The 27,156-nt window shown below is 33.9% G+C and overlaps 1 protein-coding gene across 7 annotated transcripts in view; it reads right to left on the minus strand.

Annotated features, from left to right (window-relative positions):
* The window catches only part of LOC143252719 (coiled-coil domain-containing protein CG32809-like), a 431,304-nt gene that overhangs the window by 56,228 nt on the left and 347,920 nt on the right, over window positions 1–27,156 (minus strand). For all 7 annotated transcript variants that reach the window (XM_076505287.1, XM_076505286.1, XM_076505285.1 and 4 more), the window contains one exon: window positions 15,493–15,691. In XM_076505287.1, the coding sequence (XP_076361402.1) occupies window positions 15,493–15,691 (199 nt within the window). The remainder of the gene's footprint in view (window positions 1–15,492; window positions 15,692–27,156) is intronic.

The following is a 27,156-nucleotide window of genomic DNA, read 5'->3' on the forward strand; positions in this document are numbered from 1 at the left end:
CCTGACAAGATCCACACTGAGATATTAGATATCGTTCAGGTCAAAGGAATACATATGTGTTCTATGCAATATGAAGTATGTTGACACATATCAGGCTTATGTAATGGTGAAGAATACTTCTTTAAAGAGAGGAAAATATCATGCAATATATATATATATATATATATATATCATTTGTATCAACTACCAATGATACTGTATTATTCCAAATGACAAGTGCCTATTGAGTCCTTCTAGATGAAAATGATTGATGCTCAAAAATTCATTCCTGTCACTTCTAGAGCAAACCAGATTGTACACTACCTAATAATTTTAAATCGAACGTGATATCAATGGGTAACAGTTATGTTAAATGTTTTATGAACTTAAACCAAAACAAACTTAGATGACTGTTGTACCGCTGACAGCACAAACCAAAGTAGTTGTTTAGGAATGCAAAATATTTCCATCCTTCCTTAAATATAGCGCTGAGAAAGTCACCTGGACAGAAAGCAGGAGTACTCAAATCTCGCCAAATGGTAAACATAAAAGCGAAATATCACAACAATCTTAAAAAAGAAAATAAAACACATGAAAATGAACTGTAAGGGAACATGTATGCGGCAACAAAAGGGTAAGGTTAAAGAGAATTTGACAGGCTAAAAAACCAACTGATGCGGTGAACTCTACAATAAGTCTCAGTTTGATAAGTCTTAAAAAATGATATTGCTCCAAAACGTCCCTGGCTTCCATTTTTGAACAACTGTTATGTAATACTTCCACAAACATGTTTTTTTTTTTCCCTTTCGTACACTTTTAATTAAATTTATCCTAAAAAGATATGTCTACAGTTCTTGGACTGGAAAATACTTTTACTGTAAAGATAAAAATTCACTTATCTAGTTCTACTTTCGTGAAGGAATTCTCTCTTATTTGTTTTGGATTTGGACGTATTAGCTTCCAAGAACTGATTTTTACAATACAAATCATATTGTATAGCACTCTTTTGCAGAGTGAAATAGTGATATTTGCTATCTTAATTTTAAATGGCACGTATATATACGTACAGAAAAATGCCAAATGTGCATTTCAGAGATTAGAGTTACAGCACACGCAAGCAATGGTCATCTGTCAAACCAAAGATCTTTGTAGCTAGTAATGTGATTAATACATTGTATTTGCCCTTGGTCTACATATTTCTGAGAAACAGGATAATTTTTCAGCAATTACACTCCACGAACTCTTAAATTATGCTAAATACATCCTTGTACAGATACAGTCACATCAGATAAATTTTATGGGTTGAGAACTTTAAAATTCATTTAACCGAATCTCCTTCATGAAAAAGGTACGAAAACCAGATGCCATTTTTTTTTTCTACATAAAAGGAATCCAATCTTTCACGGCTAGTGTGTTGGGAGGTAGAAAGAGTAAACGGTTTCATAAAACAGCAAAACTACTGGACACGGCACTAAAAGCGTGCTCATATATAAAACACGGAATCTAAATATATCGTTACATAATGCATACTTTAACTGGTGAAATAACCTAATACATTTCAAATTGTAGGCTACGAAAGTTTAGCACGAGATATCTATGTAAAAAAAAAGGTTAAAAGATTGGACTTTACAGCTGTCTGAAAACTGATTGTGGTCACTGACGCTAAACGTACGACTAGCTGAAGCAAACATTTTGTATACATAAACATATCCCGTTAAGGACACTCTGTATGAATTGTGGTTGGTAGTTAAAGGGATGACTTTTAAATGCAAAAATTCAAACTTGATTCAGGTAAGGTATATTCTCTTTAGATTCAGCACGACAATCCAGATTACTCACCTGGATAACTGGTTAATACTAGTTACAGATGGTGTCACGCAGGTGCAGAAATATATGTCGTACACACAGAGCATCACCAATGTAGTTTCTGAAACTATATATAGCACATGGAATAAACGATAACAAGACCAACTTTCATCCTTGGAAATGTAAATGACGCTGCAACAAACAATGATGACACTACTGAAAAACTGACGAATGATAGAAGGTGAAATGAGGGGGCTTAGTTTTCACAATATACAAAACATTACAATTTTATGGGTAAGTTACAGTTTGATTTTGAATTTCGCGCAAAACTACACGAGGGCTATCTGCGTTAGCCGTCCTTAATTTTGCAGTGTAAAACTGGAGGGAAGGCAGCTAGTCATCACCACTCACCGCCAACTCTTGGGCTACTCTTTTACCTACCAATAGTAGGATTGTTCGTCACATTATAACGCCCTCACGGCTGAAAGGGTAAGCATGCTTGGTGAAAATGGGATTCGAACACGCGACCTTCAGATTACGAGTCAAGTACACTACTGAAAAACTAACGAATGATAGAAAGTGAAATGAGGGGGCTTAGTTTTCACAATATACAAAACATTACAATTTTATGGGTAAGTTACAGTTTGATTTTGAATTTCGCGCAAAACTACACGAGGGCTATCTGCGCTAGTCGTCCTTAATTTTGCAGTGTAAAACTGGAGGGAAGGCAGCTAGTCATCACCACTCACCGCCAACTCTTGGGCTATTTTTTTACCTACCAATAGTAGGATTGTTCGTCACATTATAACGCCCTCACGGCTGAAAGGGTAAGCATGCTTGGTGAAAATGGGATTCGAACACGCGACCTTCAGATTACGAGTCAAGTACACTACTGAAAACTAACGAATGATAGAAAGTGAAATGAGGGGGCTTAGTTTTCACAATATACAAAACATTACAATTTTATGGGTAAGTTACAGTTTGATTTTGAATTTCGCGCAAAACTACACGAGGGCTATCTGCGCTAGTCGTCCTTAATTTTGCAGTGTAAAACTGGAGGGAAGGCAGCTAGTCATCACCACTCACCGCCAACTCTTGGGCTATTTTTTTACCTACCAATAGTAGGATTGTTCGTAACATTATAACGCCCTCACGGCTGAAAGGGTAAGCATGCTTGGTGCAAATGGGATTCGAACATGCGACCTTCAGATTACGAGTCAAGTGCCTTAACCACCTGACCATGCCGGGACTAGATAAGTTAAGGACCAAGATTCACATGTTTACTAAAAGATTATATAGAGCAGTTAATAATTCATTTATAAATAAGAATAGACGTGGTTTAACGCCAACAACACACTATTAAGCATTCTCAATAAACACTTTAAGTGTTACATATCTTTTATAAATGTTATAGTCACCCCTAATAGCAATTTAATTCTAATACTTTCAAGGCATATGAGCGTATTAATTTTCTTAATCTTTGTGAATTATTTTCCATAGTAACTTCTAAAAAACTTAGGCTTAAAATGCGGATTTAAAATTTAAAAAAAGTTAGAGCAATACTACACTCAAAGTTTAAAGGGCAGTTTTGAGAATATTCAAAGACATAGGTTATCACAACCAGCACATTATCAAATTATTTGCTACCATTTATACCCTCAAATAGTATACATAAAATAATTACAACAATATTTGTCCTTTGAGCTTTAACAAGTGAAATATAATATCCACTTCTCGCATTCGAAAGAAAAGCAGTTTTAAATAATGCATTAGATGTAAAAAGCAAATTCAACAATATCATCGATACTAAAAATCACTGGTCTCATCAATACATAAACAATGAAGAAAATACCATCGTGATGATATGTTACATAATCTATCAATCAATAAATACAGCTAAAATCTGCGCGGTGGACAACGTGAAACTTAGTTAACAACAATAAAAAAATTCAATAACATATGTACATATGAAAGGTACCACAAAAAAGAAAATTTCATATGCTCTATAAGGAATTAGATAAAAAAATATCAGTAAAACTACCAGTGTTGTCTTGAATAAGAATTAGTCATAAAATCACGTGGGCTTTAATACATGTGTTGTTTTTACACACGAAATAGAGGCATGAAACGTTGTAAAATGTATACCTAGCGGTTGTTGTTGTTTTGTGTTTTTTTAGCGTTTCGGACGTGCTCCATTACTGTACCTACCTCTCAAGGGCTGAGATGTCTCGACAATATAATGTGTTACTATGCAGTTTCAATACATCTCCCATTCAATGTGGTCTTACATGCAATAAATTCCTGCACAGAACACGAACGTGGGTAGAAAGAGAATTTCAAGAGGTGCAATTTGAAATATCTTTTAGGTCTCTCTATTTAACTGATGTCAGAAGTTTTTGTACTTGTTTTATAAGAACATTTATTTTATTAAACCACCGTTTCTTAATGGTAACTAAAGAGCCAAAACTAGAACCATATAAAAATGTTTTTTTTTTTTTCTTGGCTATATTGATAACTGTTATCTATGAGATCTCATTCATTCCTTCTGTCTCACTTTCCCCCAGTTGTTCAATTGTACGTCTGTAGTTTCGGTACCCCTGGTGGTAAAAATACAAACAAACAATCTTTTTCAACAAAAAACGAGATTTTGTTTGTATTTCGCTATAGCTGGCTATGAAGAAATAACGTTTAAAATTATTCTACTATGTGTAAGTTTGAAGTAAAGTTCATGTTTTTAAGACACCACAGACGTTATTCGGATTATCACTTATCTAGTTAATATTGGAATAAAGATAACTGGTTTGTTTTTGAATTTCGAGCAAAGCTGCTAGGATGTTATCTGCGCTGTCTCTAATTTCGAAGTGATAGACTAGAGGGAAGACAGCTAGTCAACACCATCCACCATTAACTTTTGGGTTACTCTTTTACCAGTGAATATAGGATTAATCGTCACGTAATAACGCTCCCACGACTGAAAGGGTGAGCATATTCGAAGACAGGAATTCCAACCTGCGACTTGCAGAATGCGGATCAAACGCAATCATCAGCAGGCTATGTTTAAGACTGATGGAGGTAATTCGTAAAAGTAAAGAAACCCTCTGACTCTTGTGTCCAAACATGAAATGTCATTCACTTTGGGATTTGAATACCCGTTAAACTAAAAACTCGTGATTCCAACTTAAAAAATGTGACTCAACTGTTTCGTAACAGCTGCAATTTCTTTCATCACAATGCAATTACTGTCTTTAGATTTTATGGTGGCGTTTTCTTTATTTTAGTAAGATGGAAAAGAATTAAAACACATTATTACTTTACTGTCTAATAATATACATGTATTATTTGTTTACAGCTCCGTTTTCTTTGGCTATCACCAAAGAATAACCAGGTAGCAAATTCTGCTGCCTACACGTCTACTCTTAAATAGAAAGTGGAATCGACTGTTACTTAATCACAGTAAAAAAGCACAGAACAATGGCATGTCATATACGTTTTTATTTGTAAGTTCCGATAACTTAACCACTAGACTACACCTGGCTAGCCATGGTGGGCTTAAAAATCTATATAATTTTGAGCAAAATAATTTTGATATCAGGTTTGCTATTGTACTTGCTCAGTTAAGTTTTGATCAGGTTTACTTTTTCCGAAAGGGAGTCGAAGACCGCCTGAAAGGGTCACCTATTTTAAGCACTCGCGTCAGTATACAGTATTATGTTGTCTGTCTGTTAGTCAGTTGACATTAAAATGATATCATATTAGAGACGCTTAAAGTTGAAATTTGTACTCTCGTGGCGTGAGTAAAACGTGTGAATGCTATGAATCACGAGAAGAATTATGCATTTTGTAGATTGCAACAAAGCATGATATATGAACTTCAAAAGCAAGAAATAAAAATATTAGTTTTTCTTACTATTAGTTTTATTTACTCTTGAAACAGAACGCCTTCGGGGTTCCTACAGAAGTACATCTAGTATTACATTTTGTCTAGCAGCCATATATAGAATGCCTTACCTAAGAAGGGAGAGCTGTTTTATATGATGTCTTGTTTTCGTCCCTCATAGTATTTCTGTTAAAACAACTAACTGGTTTTTGTGAAACAACGGTGTCAGTAAATTTCCTTTACAGTTGTGCGAAAGTTATATTATACTTGCATTTTATTTCTTGTCATGCCTCACCTTATGATTTTAATAACTTGTAAGTCAGATTTAGTTCAACTAAAAATATTTTCAAATATAAAGTGGAAATTATTTCATTAAAGAAAAAACAACTTAAAAATATATTTAGTTATTATGTATGTATGTGTTTTATTGTAGTTAAGCCACAGCGAGCTATTGACTGAGTTCACCGAAGGAAATCGAATCCATGATTTTAGTCCTTAAACTTACCACTCTACCAGTATTTAGTTATTGATGATCATTCTAAACTGATGAAATTGACATGAGCTTTCACATAGAGTTATTAGTTAACAGACATTTTATGAGACTTGGTTAACGTCTTTAAGTTTTACTTATAACTTATCTGCAGGTTAATTTCTGAGCCCCCAAAAATAAAATAAATAACGTGATAATTTTTCTTACTATGATATAAAGTTTCAGTGTATCATACCAAGTAAGCTTCTCTAACAGTGAGAATACAAAAAAGGGTTTGTTTCCTTGTTTCAAGTTACGTACAAAGCTACACAATGGACTGTCTGTATTCTGCCCACCACAGGTATTAAAACCCGATTTTTGGTGTTTTAAGTCCGCAGACATATCGCTGTGCCACTGGGAGGGGGCATTATAATAGTGCTATCATTACCTGGTATTACCAGATGGTCACCCTTATAAAACAATGGAAACAAATTAAAAATTTAAATCCCATAAAGCAACTCAAGGTTTAATTAGATATGTATTTGTTTGGGTGTCTGAAGAATATTGCGCAAAGCTACACTACCTATCACCAACACTTCTGATACTCTTGTTATAGGAGGGTTTAATGTCACTCATACGACGCACCTACCGTTGTAATGTACGGAATATGATTTATATATATATATATAAAAGTTGATTTTACTATTTCATCAAAGTTACCACTTATGATAAGAGAACGAAAGATAAAATCCACGTGTTTTTTTGTTTTTTTTTGACCCAAGGAAAAGTAAAAGTATTTATTACTAGTTACAACTGACTAGTTTCGGCAAAAGTAACCATCATTAGATTAAAGTAACAGGTTATCACGTATTCACCTTCAACCGTCAATGGTTGAGTTTATTTTTGAAAATAGGAAAAGGAAATAAGGGGAAGAAAGTAAATAGTAGAAGGGGTATTACCGAAGTTAAATAAGTATTCCAATACGACATGATGATTGATCGGTCGTCTCTGTTTATACACAAGCATCGATTTTTAATTATACAAATACCCTTTCTTAAGCTACTTTCTGTGTTTGTTTGTACATTTCTTAAGATTTTTAGATTTCTCCAGTCAAACCTACCATCAACAGTTTCAAAACTCTTCACCTACATGTTTTATGTCACACTGACGTTCTTTCAACTTTGTTTTTAACTTCTTTGTTGTTTCTCCTATGTTTATTTTAACTGCGATTACAATTGATTTAACAAGTTATATCTTTTAAATCCTTTTAGGGTCTTTAAGAGTTTGTAAACGCTTGGCGTGCTTTTGATATATGCTCTAATGTCACAGAAGTAAACAACGAGAAAACGTATATAAAAACAGCAGTAGTTCATAGAGGTTACGATCACATAATTGTTGACAGGACTTTCCAATCATGATGTCCTAGTGGATAATTTATTGAGTAATACCCTATTTACGACTTACTTTCTTCCCCTTGCTTCCTGATCTTGTTTTCAAACATGAACTCATCCATGAAAACACGCTCAGCTTAGTAACGCCTTAGATGCTCATCCTCATGATTGTTATCAAACTAGTCGCCCTCTAGTGGCACAATGGTATGTCTGCGGACTTGTACAACGAGAAACCGATAGCCCTTTGTGCATCTTTGTACTTAATAACAAGCCAGTGGCCAAGCGATATGTTTGCGGACTTACAACGTTAGAAACAGGGTTTCGATACCCATGGTAGGCAGAGCAAAATTATCCCATCGTGTAGCTTTTTGCTTAACTACAAACAAACAATCACTGTGGAAGAAAAACACGTTCGTTTCGTGTTTTTTTACTCTTACTAAAGTTACTAGTTCTTAATCTGTAGGACTTGGTTTCTGTCCAAAGTTCAGAAGTTTCTTATTCACGTGTAGCGATATCAAACGTCCCAGTGTTTAGCCTAATTTTTTTGTCCTGGTCAAAAAACAAATAAACAGTAAAAGCATCAAACTGCTCCAGTTTCTCCACACCTTAGTGCAAGTTTAATATATATGCTTTGTGAATAAACACTGGTCCTTTAAATCTCACTTGAAGAATCATCTGATAAAGATGAATCTCTGTTATGTTGTCTCAACCATGTTTATTTGTGTTAGAGCAAAGGTACATTGGGTTGCATGCTATGTTCATCGCAGGGAACTGAACTCCACAGATTTTAACATTGTAAGTTGGTATACTGCTGTCATGCTGGTGAGCTTTTCTTAACCTCATCTGTGGTTGGTCAATAGCACAAATTTAAATCGGTAGACATATTCAGCCGTGTAAATGAAGAAAAAACATTTTGTTTTGGGTAAGATCAGAACAATTTATGTTTTTTTTTTTAATTTACTATTTTTAATCGCATGAGCTTGTAGCGGATTTTGTTTGTCTTGGGTTTAAAAACGCGATGCAATAAACATTAAATTACTTGGTAAATGTAAGAAAAGTATGTTATTATAATTTAAATGTTTCAGGGCTCTTACCATATCACTCAATGTGAAACAAATGTTCCAGTTTTTCACTCAGAAAATCTGGTAACCCTGAGGTTCAATGTCATTCCCTGCTTACGGTATATAAGTTGCCATTTTAAAACTAACACTCTGAAAGTATTTTTTACATTATTACACAGAGTTCACAATGTCAAACCTTTCTGATCCCTTACGATCTGCCTGCCTGTTCTCGAAATTCCTAGAAAGTTCTTGAGCATACAAATCGACAATTTACTACGTGTGTATATAATACTAATGATTGATAGTATTGTTGCTGAGTGAACTTTTGAGAACGTTTACAAGTATTTATAAATCAACGCTTTAAGCAACAAGATAGCATTATTATTGGTTATCTACAGTCAGTGTGCTATAGGTCTCGGAAACTATAATTATGATTAAAGCCTCTTAATCGGAAAACTACAGAACTGGACCAGGAATGTTTACAGATTTCAAACATTAGAAACCGTTCAACCTCAGTGAATTACTTCGGACGTTATTATTTTTAAGAGGACATTAAATATTTTCGTCAGTAAGAAGTGAACTCGTAATCCGAGTGAGGTCAAACAAGAACCAAGCTAGCTAGCTTAAGCGAGATGTGTGACAATGTTAACTCATTAATTTGCTTGTCGTGGGCCTGGATCGTCGATAAAATATTCAATTCCAGACCGGATATAAAACTCAGTATTGTTTGTAAGTTTGAACTCTTGTATATAAACTATAATTAGCAATAACTACCAGTAATAACTGTTATTATAAATTATATTGTTTTAATGTTTATATATTAAAATATATTTGTGTTAAAAAAGAAGATTGTGTTTATCAATGTTTTTGACAAATACCATAAATTAGACACATATTAACATGTAATTAACTTTTAAATTCAAATTGTCAGTTATAGTTACAGTATAGTATACAATACAGTTACAGTAATACGTAACGTACGTAATATAATAAATCTGCAACGACTCATCTGAATTAAATTATAATACATAACAAAAGCTGAATAAATGTGCCATTCGTAATATCACTATAACACAGTAAAGGCATATAATAACCTAGTTGCAAACCTACGTTATGGCAAGTATCACTGCGCCAATGAAGAAAATATTTAACATTTGTGTTTTCCTTCTTAAACAGACATTTTCTTAGAGCGAGCGGATTTTCATTTTCTAGTGATTTTTGTATATTTTTATGCTCAATATTCAGAATTTAGTAAGAAACAACAACATTTATATAAACTAAATTAACATATTGAGTTTGAATTGCATCATAAAGACAAACAAATGAACGTAGATCCTCTATCGATAAAGTATTTGTATTTTCTATTTTATGACAAATCTATTAAGGCTATCCGCCGCCACCCTAATTTTAAACTACTAGTCATAGGGAAAGTAACCAGCTAGCAGTACGCCACAACTCATTGCTAAGGACAGTTGATGGGTTGAATGTTACTTTTCTAACCCATCCACAGCGTAATGTTCAGGCTTGCTAACTTCGAAATCCAAAATATACCAGAGGGCCAAGCTGCTTCGATACTAAAACACAAGTAAAAGTTTCCTAATCATAGGATTTAAGTATTTTAAAGCATGACACTGTAAATCTGTAGCAATTACGTAGCTTTTTGAATTGCATTATTCATCTAGTAAGTGTCAGTTACGCGTACGTGTCTTTCCTTAAATAACATTTCATTTCCTTCATCATTTATTCAAAAACGACTTTAACTTTTGAATATATATTCTTGAAGTACACAGACTATTAATGAACAACAAATTCGATAGTTGAAAGTAAATGGAAATTTCAGGATTTGAGGATTTTCAGCTTTGATGGAACCGAATTAGTTTATAAATGACATTATACTATAAAACTGTTCAAAATAATAGCTTAAATTCAGAGTTTTGAAAGTTAAGTTTTAGCTCCCATATGGAGGAAAGTAAAGTTGTTTGGAGGTTTACAGGGCTGTATCTACGGGTTTGTATAAACACTGAGATGAACATGCACAAAAAAAAGCGTTCAAAAGTATTTACGTTTAGATTTTTGCAGTTTTGATAATGGTGTGTGTGTGTTTTTCTCTTATAGCAAAGCCACATCGGGCTATCTGCTGAGCCCACTGAGGAGAATCGAACTCCTGATTTTAGCGTTGTAAGTTCGTAGACTTACCGCTGTACTAGCGGGGGCATTGATAATGGGGATCTCTAACGATGGATCTACGGTGATTTGAGTTTGTACTCAGAATTGACCACACAGATTTATTCGAAAATATATAACAACATAGAACCTGCTACTCAAAATACAGGTATGCAAAATACCTTGCGAAAATAATGTTTTCCTTGAATTTTGATGGGTAGTTTATTACTTGAAGAAAATTCTGCGGCTAACGCGTATAGTATTTACTCTGTTCAATATACCCATTATCAAATTCGGTGGGACAGCGAAAAGTCCTCGGATTTACAATGCTAAAATCAGGGGATCGATTCCCCTCGATGAGCACACCAGATAGCCCGATGTGGCCTTGATATAAGAAAATACACACACACCATTAGTAAATTCACGCTAATTTGGGAAAACTCGTCACCATTTACATAGTTAACAATTGCAAACCAAGTTTCCAGATACCTCTTAGATGGAATGGACATCTTGTACTACGATCAGGTAGATGATTGTTAATATGAAAACGTTTACGTATTTGTTGTTACAGTGCATTATATTATTTGAATTCTCATAAAAACTACATTATAAGAATTATATTCTAGCTCCAACTATTTATAGTATGGTGTACGTTTTATATTAGCCTGGTTTATAGACTCTCGTGCAGAACTGATTGGCTGATTCTTAGTTTATCACTAATTTTCCGTTTGAATGGGATCGTGAGCGTTAGACGCATTTGGTTTGATGTTTTTACTGAGCTTCCTCCAGACAAAGGTGAGCTACAACTCGTTGATAAATGTTCCTTTACAACACCTAAGTGCAAAATTGTATAAACTGATATCAGCGCTTCTTTCTGTTAGAGCTACAAATACCTTTTTTTTTTTACTGGTGATTCGAATTCTGCCGGTCAATCTGTGAGTGGTACATTAGCAGTTATGTCAGACCAGTTTGCAGCATTATTCTACGATTAGTTTAAGCTGTACGTGTTCAGGTTGTCTTGTACGTTGAGTAAAAAAAATTCCTACTAATCTGCACAGTAAAACTTGTAGGATTACTGAGAGTATAATTTTAAACTTGTAGTTGTTTAGTTATGTTTTGAGAAAAAAATAATTATGTTACAGGACACAAAGGCTAACTTCCAAATTTGATAACATAAATATGATTTTCCATTAAAATAAAGAGATGTAAAAGGCAAAAGTGTCGATTGTTTGTTTTGGAATTTCGCACAAAGCTACTCGAGGGCTATCTGTGCTAGCCGTCCCTAATTTAGCAGTGTAAGACTAGAGGGAAGGCAGCTAGTCATCACCATCCACCGCCAACTCTTGAGCTACTCTTTTACCAACGAATAGTGGGATTGACCGTCACATTATACACCCCCAGGGCGAGCATGTTTAGCGCGACGCGGGCGCGAACCCGCGACCCTCGGATTACGAGTCGCACGCCTTACGCGCTTGGCCATGCCAAGCCCCAAAAGCGTCGACTAGGTGCTTAAAAGATTCGGGACTCAGGCCCATTCGCGAAGGAATTTTGGGCGTTTCAGTATGATAGACATCATGGCGTTCTATTCTGATTTTTCAAGAAGCCAATTGGGAATTCAAGGCACAAGCCCCATATGCTAGTGTCTAATATTGACCTCTGGTAAAATGATCAAATTCCAAAGTTAAAAATAAAAAATAAATGAAATAAGTATAGACATATGAAAATTATGTTTTAATTATTTTATTTGTAATTAATTACAGAAGAATAAAAAAAATTCAATGTAAGTATAGAACAGGGAAGCTGTCAACGGAAAAAGTAGTCTGCATGTATGTTGCAACTGCGATGAAATTTTGCAATTTTAAATAACGTATTAATATTCAAATTAGAAGGATTAACGTCTGGAAAAATAAAAATTATTTATGAAGCCAAAAGAATCACAAGTACAGTATTGCTAACAACACTGTCGTAAAATGTGTATATTCAACAGCATATTTCCTATAAAATTGCTTGTTTGTTTAGAATTAAGCATAAAGCTACAGAATGGGCTATCTGTGCTCTGCCCACCACGGGTATCGAAACCCAGTTTTAGTATATAAATGTAAGCGTAAAAAGGGGTCCATATACAACCTCTAAATTATGACCGAAGGACGTTGAGATGAGTTTGTTTTTACCTTAATGTAAATATATTTTGAAAAGAAGGTTTACAGAAATATTAAAATTACGTTCAAAACCTCTAATCTACGAATAATTTGTTGTTTCTACTGCTATTAAAACACTAATGGAATTAATTTACATTTCTAGAGCAAAAGTAAACGAATTCCATTACAAAGTTGAACTCAGTAGCTCTAGAATAAAAACTTCATTATGACAGTATGAATAATAAATAGCCTCTTGAATGTTACATAATGATGAAAAGCAAATTGTTTTGTTTTACACTCGTGTGCTAACTTACTTATCCTTCATGCAATGTTGCCTCAATTCAAGATTTATTTTCATAATATTGTTTTTCATAATGGCAGGATTCTTGTTGCTGATTCAAATTCACTAATTATTTAAAAGCTCGAAACCATAACTTTGTTGTATTTAATTTTGTTTGTAACTGACCAAAACAACACAGATGGTTAGAGCGCTCGATTCGTAATCTTAGGGTCCCGGGTTCGAATCTTCAACACACCAAACATGCCTTCTCTTTCAGCTGTGGGAACGTTATAAAGTGATGGGCAGTCCTACTATTCGTTGATAAAACAGAAGCCCAAGGGTTGGCGGTGGGTGGTGATGACCAGCTGCCTTCCTTGCCTTTCCACTGCAAAATTATGGGCTGCTAGCACATATAGCCCTCGTGTAGATTTGCATGAAATTCAGAAACGAATCAAAACATATAAGTATAAGTAACATAAGTGTGTTGTATATTTCGGGCATGTAACTTTCCTGATTTTAGTAAAAAATGCATACAAGTTAGTGTGCCTGGGTCTGTGAATCAGAGGGCTCGTGATTCGAGTCTCATTGACACAAAAACGAAGTCAACAGTTAAAACGCGCGAGTGAGCTAGACAAATAAGCGTAGCCCAAGAAATAAAGGTCGGTGCTGTTGTCCTGCCATTCAGAATAAGGAGCACCTACGCGTAGATATTACTAGTAAAACATTAGCGAAAATTAAAAAACCAAAAATCACTTTCGATTGAATAAGTTCATATAAATTCGCCTGAAAACATACTTAACGTATTTCACCTAACACTTATGTTAGTTTCATGTTAAATAAAGTAAAATAATTTATTTTAAAATTACGTTTTATTGTATTTTACACTTTCAGTCGGTCTAAGTAAAACAGAATTCCTTAAATATAATTCTGAAAGAAAACCTGCTTTATTAAGAAAAATTGTTTCTTTAGTTATAAATTTAGAAAGTAATATAGATACAAATAATTTTATCGTATTAGTGTATTCATACACCGTTTTTAAAACTTAACGAAAAAATAAAAATAAAGTTTTTCTTGTTTAACAAACACAAGTTAAATCTTATATGAAATGACGATTTATTAAATACTGTTTTAAAAGTATAAACTTTGTTCAATGTTTCAATCTCTATATCTTTATTATTTTATCCATTTATTTAAGTCACTGGATGCCAAAGCGGTAAACTTGAAGGTTTTTAACGGTAAAATCCGACCCTCTCTTCCCCCTGGGGCCCGGCATGGCCAGGTGATTAAGGCATTCGATTCGTAATCTCCGTCACACCAAACATGTTCGTCTTTTCAGCCGTGGGGGCATTATAATGTTAAGGTCAATCCCATTATTCGTTGCTGAAAGAGTAGCCCAAGAGTTCGTGGTGGGTGATGATGATTAGTTTCCTTTCCTCTAGTCTTACACTGCTAAATTAGGGATGGCTAGCGCAGATAACCCTCGTGTAGCTTTGCGCGAAAGTCAAAACAAACCAAACAAACTCTTCCGCCTAGTGGCTATTGCTCAGATAGCCATTTGCACAGCTTGACGTTTAAAAATAAAACAAACTACCAATCAAAAACACTCGTAAAATTGATCGGAAAATAACATATTTAGTATATTTGTTAGAAGTACTGAATGAACATTTTTCCTCTTCATCTTGTTTTTTCTTCATAGCCAATGGTTATATCATTCTTATAAATATTCTCCATTGGGTTTAAGTAATGGTAGAATCGTTTTTCTTACAGATGTCATTGCGTGACATACAACTTCGTTTTTTCTTTTCATTAAAATGGAAAATGTGGTTGCTTGGATGGTGCAAGAAAGAATAATTCGAATGCTGACCAAATCTCCGAGAGATTTCGATGTAAATGTTCTCATAAATGTCTCAGTAACCGAAAAAACAAGGACTTGGCACAACAAGTTGTAGCTTTATTACGACAGATATGCATGTAATGTATACATATTAATAGCGATTTATGAAGTACTTTGTTTTAGCTTTTTAACTTGTGAGGTAAGGCTGCTGAAACTAATGACAAAAACCTTTAGTGGCTAAAAAATTGAGCTAGCTTATCATTCTAATCCAGTATATATGCGCTTTAATTTTAAAAAAATAGGGTTAAAATAACACTACATTAATTTTCTAATAGAAATTCGTTTTATCACCCAATAATATTATGAGTTTCATGAGCTAATCTTTGAGAGTGGTACAAGAAAACTATGTCTCACTGAAAAACGTATAACAATATATACTATCAGAAATATATTACCAAATATTCTTCTTGCTTTAAATGTCTGACTTTACTTACCTCAAATCTTCTAGCTCATAAAACATGTCTTTTGAAGCGTCATGAATGTAGATCCTAACGTGTGGGGAATCAAGATATTCCATAGTTAGTTGTTTAGAAAATGATCGAACAAATAAAGCTTTAATTGTATCCAACGTTGTCAGTTCATTAGGCAGAAGAGAACGTTTGGTTTCTTTCTGATATTGAAGAAACACCACTCCTACAAAAGAAACAAGTATTTATTTAATTTTCCAAAGTTATCGTTAAGCTTTCTACCTTTACATTGTTCTTCAAGGTGGAAAAAAAGAAAACATACATAAAAATCACTTACAGATTTTTAGAGAAATTTAGTTTTCTTGGTTCCTAGTTTCAAGCATTTGCAGACTATTATGAAAAACAACATATATATTTATTAGCTATTTTTAAAATCATTCCTTGTAAAACTTCTTTTTGTATCATCTGAAAGACATTTATCCATCCTTATTGCGCATTGTCCGCTTACTGTGTACAAAAATCTTTCTAAATGCATACACAACCGTTTCAATGCTGCAATACTGTAACAAGTCTACTAAAACATTTCTTGATTATTCTATATGTTGAGAAACATCTAATATTGTGGTAAAGAAATTATTGGAATGTGGTAAAGGTATCTGAAAAAAATTTCATTTTGTTTTTTACAAATTATATATGTATGTATATATATATATATATATTTATGAAATTAAATAATTACATTCAAATGAAGCCAAATAAGTAAACAAGATCATGAGGAAGGACGGCGTTAAAAACAGCAAATCCCAATCTCTGATTAATTATATTATAAGGAAAATAAGGTACTATAATTTGGAGATAAGTAAGATAAAACTTACCTCTTGAAGTTAGCATTCCTCCCCCACTATGGTAGTGGAGCTAATTAACAATTAGTAATACAAAGTGACAGTTTACTGTGACTGTCATGATTTTATATGCGGCTTAAGGCGTACATCCGCATAAAGTAGTGCCAAATTTTTAAATTACCTTATTTTTAACTAAAAAAAACATTTAATGTCGTGTATATAACCATGATATATATATATATATATGCATAAACGTTCAACTTGTTTGATTTCTATAAACTTATAATTTTGAGTATTTCACATTTTTGTCTCTGGAACGATTAAGTAACTAACATAGAACACAAGCCTGCGCCTCATTCTCACTCCAACGTTTTATCCTGACTTATTGATCAGGGTTTAAATGTTCACTACAACAAAGTTGAAGATATAAAACAAAATGAATGAAGTGTGATCTTAACTTCGGAATTGCTACGTCAAATTCAGTGAGAATCTTCGACTAATTTTTTGACGTAACGTCAGTCCTAAGAAATTTACTGCTCCCTTTTCGGAATTATAAAGCGAAATAAATGCGTATCTCGTTCAACCATATTGTAATTTTTAGATAATTTGTTTTAAGTATTTGGTTATAACTTTCTAGCCGAATTTCAAGTTTTCTGATGCTGTGATGTTCAGAATATAATGAAAATCATGCAGAGAACATTGGGATCTATTCTGGCGTAACCATAAAGTTTAATTATACTCATAGAAGAATATTAAAATTGCATGCTACTTCTAGGTAAAGTTTCAGAATTCATATGATCGCTTACTTATTTTCTTTCCAACTAACGACATATAACCATTAGAACGCGCTATCTTTTTCAACCATGAAATGTAAATTTATACCAAAAATATCCGGTACAACATCAACAGTGTTTTTGTTTTCTCATGATAGCATGAGTTATTAAAATTACACGCTATTGAAAGTTTCCAATCTGTTCGCGATACAGTATGTAATAATATTAAAAACAAAACAAATATTTATGGAAGCACTTATTTTCGCTTGCAGATTGTAAAATTTGTTTATTTTAGAATTTACGCACAGAATAACAGAAAGGGTTACCTGCACATAGCTATCCCTAATGTTAAAGTTGCAGGGTAGAGAGAAGACAGTTAGTCGATAGCATCCACAACTAATTTTCAGGCTGTTCTTGTCTAATCGAATAATTTGATTTCACCATCACTTTTGTATATACAACGCATCCATTGTCCTAAAGTGCAGAGAACGTTCTCACAACGACAGGCCGCGTACCGCAAACCGAACAATATGTATTTTGATGTAAGGTTTAGATAAAACCTTTCTACTTCATATATATATAATATTTTTATTGTTCTGCACGCCTGAGGAAGCCGTAAGGGCGAAACATAGGTTAAAAGATAGTTTTTTTAAACTTTTTATCAAAATGTGTAAATTCTTCCAGTATGCATTACAAATGTAGAAAGACAAATTATTTCCAGCAGTTGTAAAATATATAGTCCAGGCACGCTAAGCCATTTGACTATGTCTGGTTCACACAATTCATAACTATGCTGCGTAGATGGTTTCCTCGTGAGAAGAATAGGTGTTGCAAAACTACTAAAACTAACATATAAAACTAGTGTACTTCTATTTACAAAACATATCTGTTATATATGAAACAATTTCTTTCTCACGTGTTCCACCTCCTTCAGTTTCATCTCACTTTTCAATTGACAAAAAACTTAAAAGTAAGACAGAAAAATCGCAGAATATTCGGCATAGACTTGCTAAGAAGTTTCAAGTATAGATTCCAAGAGAGAGAGTTTATATTTGTATTTTGCACTTACAGTAAAGTTTCCAATGCTATCTGATGCTGCCCATTTTGAACTGTTGACCAAAGGGAAGGCAGTCAGTCAGCAGTACCCTACTACCCACGCTAAGAAATTAGTTGTCACTCTTGTAACGCACCAACAGCTTATCAAACTACAGGCTATTAATAATTGATCGTAGGGAAGGTAAAAAAAACAGAAACAAGAAACTTGAACCTAAGATACAAAATAACAGAAAAACATTGACAAAATATTCTAACCTGCCACAGAAAGGTTAGATACCCGTCCATTCTATCCAATATCTCCAAAATGGGTTCAGCATAAAAAAGGACGAAATTTTTGTAAAGGCATTTTAATGTGAAAAGAAGCCGACATTAAGGAGATCCCCAATATATTCACCTTCATATTTCTTGGCCAAAAATTAGAAAAATTGAGCATATAAGTTTTTATCAACGGTGAAATATGACATACAGAACTCAAGGCGTTTAGACTAACATTAAGACAATAATTTGTTAATTATATAGCCGTGTGAAATTTATTCTCGTATACAAACATCGGAAAAATATTCTCTCCAAAGAATGAATATAAACGTTTTTATTTTACTATAGTTTGTATTTTTTTGCTCACTTTAAAACAAAGTTACATCGAATTTGCTGCTGTGTCCAGCACGGGGAATCGAGCTCCGGATTTTAGCGCTATAAGTATGTCGACTTATTGCTGTCTCTCCTGAAGACTACAGTTTGTAATTATTACAGAGCATTAAAAGTAGCTGTCCTTGTTATCAGTATTTTTTTTATTATTTTGTATTGGGTATAAACATATAAGTATAATAAAAGAAATTTAATGTTATAAAGACAAGTAGGTATCGATATCTGAGTAAACATCTAGCTATAGTAATATAGGAAGGTTCAACGGCTACAAAAGGTGTTGAAACGAGAATGTCAAAACTACAAAATCTGAGTTACATACACATATATATTTATCCCTACTTTGGTAAATCACTATAATTAAGTTAAATTGCGAATTTAAGTTCTATAATGCTTCAACTTTAACTGATGTTCCATGTTAAAATACCATTTCAAACGTTCAGAAAATTTCATCAACTGTAACGTTAGTAACCATGATTTATTACAAAAACTTTTCCATTTTGTTTTCCGTTTCGGTTTTGTGATAATCAACAAAAATCTTATTTTTATGAAAGTTATTTTATAAAGAAAGGAAACAGTTTGAATTTTATTTAAATAATTTGTGTATTTTTTGGTGTCTTACTAATACTTTATTTACAACTTTTTACAGTTTATCAATTTTATGCAGCATATTATCATTAATGTATATTAATTTTTAGAATATTTTTACTGGGTTTCAGGTTTGTTATACAAAAATATATATTAATTTTATTAAAAAATATTTATTCGACGTATTATACACTGTATTTAATTAGGTTAACTACAGAACAATGCTAATAAAGCTGCGAAAATGCTAATAGCCTAACGAAACCAAAACATTAATAAATAGACATTTCGAGCCTTTTGATACTTTGAATATTTACATAAATATATACCAGCGTAAAGTTTCTGAAGTTGAGAATTTTCCATTTACGCTATGTATTATCGGAGTGCCCTACATAATTACATGATGGATAGGACCCGTATTACTGAAATACTCTATATAATTACATGATGGATAGGACCCGTATTACTGAAATACTCTACATAATTACATGATGAACAGAATCTGTATAACAGCAGGATCCTATTTAAGTTATCATTTTGTTAAAAAGCTTTTGCTTGGGATATTATAGACACTTCCAACTAAGCTCGTAAACTGTTGTTATAATGAGCTTAAGCGAATTTTAGGAAATGCTAATCACCTAATCCTATATGAAAGCCTAATCAAGCAAATCATAGATGAAACTAATTATTTGTTACTAAATGATTTACAACACTTTAATTAGTTTGAGAAATTTTATTCAAGGGACTGGTATAATATTTGGGTAAATTAAGTACTATGTTTACTTTGTTATAATGATATACAGATGGTTAATCGAACTTTATGTAAACAATTTTCATATGCTAATGTACTGTCGTATCGTTGCAGTTGTGAGTCGTGGTCCTAAGGACGACATGTGTATCATCTAAACGTTTGTTTTGTGGTAAACTATCAACCATTACACAATAATAACCTTAAAACTGGAGAAAATATGACACGGCTACTTTTGTCTAATAATAATCGTATAGTAAAACTGTTAATCGAACACAATACTTCTATGAAGAGGGTCTTCAGCGTTATCTATGAAAGCAGAAATATTCGCCCAACAGGATGTTTTCAACAATAACCTACTCTCTAACCATAACGTATGTTAATCTAAAACAGAGTAAAGGCTATCATTACGAAAGATAGTCTTCTGACCCTAATAAAAGCCACTGTGATAAGTCTTGAAATATATCTTGGTACAGTAAGCAAGATAATTGTTTGGTTTATTTAAATTTCGCTCAAAGCTACACGAGGGCTATCTGCGCTAGCCGTCCCTGATTTAGTAGTAGACATTAGGGGAAGGCAACTAGCCATCACCATCTACCACCATCTCTTGGGCTACTCTTTTACCAAAGAATATTAGGATTGATCGTTACATTATAACTCTCCACGGTTTAAAGGGCGAGCACGTTTGGTGTGAAAGGAATACAAATCCGCGACCTTCAAATTACGAATCAAGCGCCATAACAATCTGGTCATGAAACAAGATAGCAAACAGGGATTTGAAACTGATGACAGCTCAAAGCAAAAGAGATTTTCTAGTCACTTCTCTGAATCAATAAAGTTTTCATAAGAAAGAAAAGAGGCTAGAAATGTAACCATAGCATTTTCACTCTACAAAATATCTATAAAGCCTTCTGATAGATCTTCAATGATATTTTGTGCGTTTGGTATGCTTGAACGCAGTCCAAGTAGACTAGAAAGTCTGTGGAGAGTTATTACAGATATGTGGTCTAAAAACAAACCTCACCGTTCTTTGCATAAATGTCTTATAAATGAAACTGCAAGTCAAGTAACAGTGCGTTATCGTGGCCAGCCATCACATTGACCACTAAGTAATTAATAAGTAAAAGACTTGAAACGTTAATTTTATAAAATATCACTGACGTTAATAAATAGTGATAACACATTTATCATTTTTGTTTATAAAAGAAAAACCTATTCCAAGACAGTGCTTGCAAGTGGTTTCTGAAAGTTAAAATACATTATAATAAAACAGAAGTAACTATATTAGACAAAATAAAATGTTTTATACAGAACTTTCCTTTTCTTGAAGGCATCGATCGAGAGACTCACAGAACGCACCATTTCTTTGAGTGCTACGACTGAGTGTTGAATAATTGTGTAATTCTTGGTCAAATGTGATAACGTAATATTCTAGCATAAGTTGTTTCTGTAATAAAGTACTGATACCTGAGGAAAAGCATCATAAGACACTTGCTTAAAGTTTTTCATTGTAAAAATATCATGCGCTTTGTAATGGATATTTTGTAGTTAGGTCACAGAAAATGTCCAAGTTCTATATCTTATGATTATGTGTATTCTATTCATGTGATATTGTGAACTTCACCCTGGAATTACTGATGTGTTCACATAGACCCCATCAACTTTTTACACGCATTAAAAAAAATCTACTCATGTACCAAATTGTTAAAGGGGCTTTAATAACATATGAGACACATAATAATATTATAAATATTGCAGTTAATCCTACTAATTTCTGTTGGAGTCCCCTATTTATTGTGGAAAGTAAATGAGTTATTTCACACAGTTCCTTACAAAGAGTACTTAACAGGTAAGAAACAAATTACTCAATAACTTTACCCAGTTGGAAGTGAATGGTATAAAAACAAATTGGTAATTTGATGGTTAAACATTTTTAGAGACTCTGTGTTTTACTTATTAACACTAAAACAGATTTGTTTTGTTCTTTTTTGTTTTGAATTTTGCGCAAAGCTACACGAGGGCTGTCTGCGCTAGCCGTCCCTAATTTAGCAGCATAAGACTATAGGGAAGATAGCTAGTCATCATTACCCACCGCCAACTCTTGGGATACTCTTTTACCAATGAACAGTGGGACTGACCTTCCTCTAGTCTTACACTGCTAAATTAGGAACGGCTAGAGCAGATAGCTCTCGTGTAGCTTTGCGTGAAATTCAAAAACAAACAAACCATTATAAGCTATAAACCCATAGGTGTAACTGAGGCGCTATTTATAACAGTTATTGGAAAGATAAGTTGTACGATATATGACACTAAGGTTTCTTATAAAAGCAATACACATACAATTTCAACTTATCGTTTCATTGATGACATACTTAAAAATTTCGTTAAGATTTTAGGTGCTGCAGCCTAGCCAGTTTGATGTGTTTTGACAATAGTTTTTCATAATTTATTATAAAAATTTGCACATCGAATCATTTTGACATTGCCCATTATTTTATCCTGTGACTATAAAGGTTAATAACCTTGTTCCTCTTGTCGTAATACTGTTACAATGTGATGATTTACACACTCAGGTTAAGTCTTAAACTGATCCTTCCACCTTAATATGAATACATGTGGAATATCACGACATGGCCTTTTCCTGTTTCACGAATATAAAAGCATGTACAACGAGAAAGTTTGTATTTAAAATATATATATATATCAGTAGTTTTGAATAAAAGGAAATCAAGATTACACCAGAAAAAACGAAAACGGACTGCTCCACTGCAAAATACTTCTGTAAACTGAAAATATAAAAGAAATAACAGTTTGTAATCAAAATCAGCCAAGTACACTGGTTCTTTGCAGTTAAAGTGGGAACTACGAACAAGAAAATCACAATGATTTAGTTCAATAAGAGTAGCATTTTGAAACTTTTCCCACAGCACATAGTTGAACAGAAGACAGGCTGTTTGAAGTTCAAAAAGAAGTACCTGACGTGTGACAAATAGAAACACATAATGAAGTTGGACAACGTACACGTCTACTTAAATGTCTGCTGAAGACGCATGTGACATTTAGAAGATAATACAGAGTATGCCACAAAAGATGTTTTTCCATGCTACAGTTTTAAAGACTAAATAAACCACCGGAAAAACGAACATAAAATGCCAAAATGAACACACCACTATAGAGTAAGTGAATATAATCTATGTCCCGAGTGAATGTCAATAAGGCATGGTTATATCAAGACAAATTCCCAGGATACATATCAAAATCCATATGTTATTTTCTCTGCAAAAACCAAGTGCAAACAGGAATTTATGCTATACCATTTGCAGACATCACCCAAACATTTTGTGTCCTTCGGTTGCTCAAAGGGTCCTAAAAATCCTCGTCCACATACTGTTACTAAATTTAGGAGGACATGTAATGATGTTGGCAAAATAGGTCTCAGAATATTGCGCAGAAGCATCCTAGAGTGACAAGTATTGTGTACCGTAACGGTTCATGACCAACACCATGAAATAAAGCACTACTGGTGATGAAAGAAAGAGTTGTAAGGACAACAGATACTCACCCTTGTATTATTACCATGGTTCAACAACACTGCTACTGCTAACTCATACCGAAGTATATCTTGAGAATAAGAACGATTAACAACGAATGGTAATATTTATATTTACTACCGTAAAATAAAACGTGTCAGATTCACACACTATACACTTTTTAAGATTACATGTTTTTATTCAAACGTATAACCTATTTATTATTTCGTTTATCCGTTCAAAATAGCCTCCAGAACAAGTATGTACATGCAAAAACACTATTTCAATAATCAAGCAAAAGGATGGACAGCAAGCCCGCAATGAAACAAACGCTTTAATTAGCAAAACAGGAAACATTCAAAATCTTTAGGTTATGTTACTATACAAATGAAATTCATTAAATATTTTAACTCTAGCTTACATATTAAAAATAAACTATGTCACAAACAGAGGTTCGGCATGGCCAGGTGGTTAGGGCGCTCGACTCGTAATCTGAGTGTCACGGGTATGATTCTCCTTCGCACCAAACATGCTAGACTTTCAGTCGTGGGGGCGTTTATAATGTAACGTGCAATCCCGCTATTCATTGGTAAAAGAGTAGCCCAAGAATTGGCGGTGAGTGGTGATCACTACTTGCCTTCCCTCTAGTCTTACACTGCTAAATTAGGGACGGCTAGCGCAGATAGCATTCGTGTAGCTTTGCGCGTAATGTAAAAACAAACACAAAAAGGAAAATCGCTTGAATCCACATTGTAAGAAATATATTTATGCGAGAAAAAAGTACAAGAAAAGAACGAACAACAGAAGAGTTTCACCATGTGATGAATGAGATGAACATTATTCGATAAACACAGCATGTTCTTTGTAATAAATACGAAGCACCTTCAATGAGGCGTCCACACCACACGCTATTCTTCTGTCCAGTGAATGATTTTTCACAGTTGGTAAATGGGGAAAAACTTGCGAAAAGATAATAGAAATATATAGTATTCTAAAAAAACCCACCACTAACAACAAACATACATAAAATTTAGCTTATTTTTAATTGAAATAAAAAAGACTGTTTGTTTGCTTTAGAATTTCGCGCAAAGATACACGAGGGCTATCTGCGCTAGCCGTCCCTAATATTGCAGTGTAAGACTAGAGTGAAGGCAGCTAGTCATCACCACCTACCGCCAACTCTTGGGCTACTCTTTTACTAACGTATAGTGGGATTGACCGTCACATTATAACGTCCCCACGGCTGAACGGGCGAGCATGTTTGGTGCGACCGGGATTCGAACCTGCGACTCTCGAATTACGAGTCGCACGCCTTAACCATCTGGCATTGCTGGGCCAAATAATAATAAATAAAAGAAAAAGTGGGTTGACGAAGGTGTTAGTAAAGGAGTATTCGAAGTTACGTCATTTAATTGCATTTATACGGAATTAAAAAAACTGCCGGTTAGGCTCTGATATAGAAGAAATTTGAAGAAGCATCAGTACCCTAGCGAAAGCACCAAGAAAATTATGCACGTGTCTAGCATCAATACATGTAGACGTTCCGCATGATGGTGGATAAAATACTGAAGCCGTAGCAATACAATTTGATTTATCACAGTTAAAATTCATAACAGCTACAGCCATAGGCAGTAAGGATCAAAATGCAGCTGGTGTTTAGGAATTGTCTGTTTCTTTGTTCCCAATACTGAAGTGATAGACTAGGCTGAAACAGCTAGTAAACACCATCAAAAAGCAATTCTTAGGCCATTCTTCTGGGACTGAATAATAGGGTTTGATTGCCATTCCAATAACACATCCACTGCTAAAACGTGTGGAGCGGATGTATTTATCTTTTTTGCGATAGCAGGAATCCAACCATAGACTCCTGAGTATTAGATGCACACTAAATACTAGGTCACGCCCGTCACGATACACAAGCCGTTCCCAATTTCGAACCGATAGGCTAGAGTGAAGACAATTAGTGGACATCACCAAACAGAAATCTTTAATGCATTATTCTAGGAATGAATAGTATATCTACTGCGCGAAAGTACAGAGTGTGTTATTTTTTTGAACAATGAGACGCGAACCATGAACCTCTGAATATGCGAAGCGCATGTCTGGCAGTTTGAGCTTACATCAATCATCAAAGTAAATGTTTTTAAGCTTTTTAATATATATATGAAAACAAACAACTGTTCCCTTCAACAATGATACCAATAACCAATCAGAGCTTAGTGTTAAAATAACTTCCGTAGTTACTTCACTAAAATTGTTGAATACAAGGTTGTGTTTGATTAAATATATATATGTATTGATGAAACGTAGCCTTATGAACACAATTTTATTAGATCGTTAACATATACTATCAAAAACAATAGCCATCACTCCTCAAAAAAGTCAGACATAATATAAGTGGTTAACCAAAACGTGCTGTAAAGCACAATATTTGCTGTTAATTAACCCATAATGTAAAAATAATATATATGGTATAAAAGAACAAATACCGTCGAACACTTTACCTTTAGTTCATCAACACAGACTGCAAATATCACTTTAGAAGTTATTCTACGCAACGTAAAAAAAACGATCTGTTTAACGAACAAATGCGGTTCATTTGAATTTCCATATACCATAAAATGTAACCACTGGAATTAATCAACAAACATACTGCCATGTAGAATCATGTTAAGCAATCGAAACAAAGTGTTGTAAATAACGTGTAAAGCTATGCAACACATACATACACATACACTGTCAAATGCAATACTATATCTTTAGTGCTCAATTATCTGTTAAGTGCAATCGGAAAAATCAAGTAACCGTAAAATTATTTATCAGCTCTGAATTTGATTAACATAGACTGTTAAAATCAATGTGTGAGCCGGCATGGCCAGGTGGTGAAGGTAATCTGAGGGTTGCGGGTTCGAATCTACGTTGCACCAAACACGCTCGCCCTTTCAGCCATGGGGACATTATACTGTGACAGTCAATCCCACTATTTGTTGGTGAAAGCGTAGCCCAAGAGTTGGTAGTGAGTGGTTTATGACTAGTTGCTTTTCCCTCTAAATTTAAGCTGCTAAATTAGAGACGGCGTAGATATCCCTCGTGTAGCTTTGGGAGAAATTCAAAAACAAACAAACTGAACAAAAATCAATTGCAATGCTAATCAATACGTTGTCAAGTACAATGTGCATAGTTTACGAATAAGTACTTTTAAATCCAGTTTTCGCACTTAGTCTATATACCCCGTCAAAAATAATCTGATACAGTAAAATACGTTATTAACACTTGCTGTGAGATACAGTTCAAGAATGTAATAAATACATAAATTGCTGTTGTTGATTGCAAAAGATGGCGCACACTACTCGAGGTTTATCTGCATTAACCACCCACAATTTTGAAGAGATAGACCACAAAGAAGGCAGCTGGTCAACATCACCCAACTTTAGCTCGTGTAGTGAGATTTGGGTGTCACTCTTATAATGCACGCTCGACTCCAGAGAGAAGAGCGCCAATGTTTTAGGTGTGTG

Source organism: Tachypleus tridentatus, chromosome 6 (assembly GCF_004210375.1).
Source record: "Tachypleus tridentatus isolate NWPU-2018 chromosome 6, ASM421037v1, whole genome shotgun sequence".
Taxonomy (NCBI): Eukaryota; Metazoa; Arthropoda; class Merostomata; order Xiphosura; family Limulidae; genus Tachypleus; species Tachypleus tridentatus.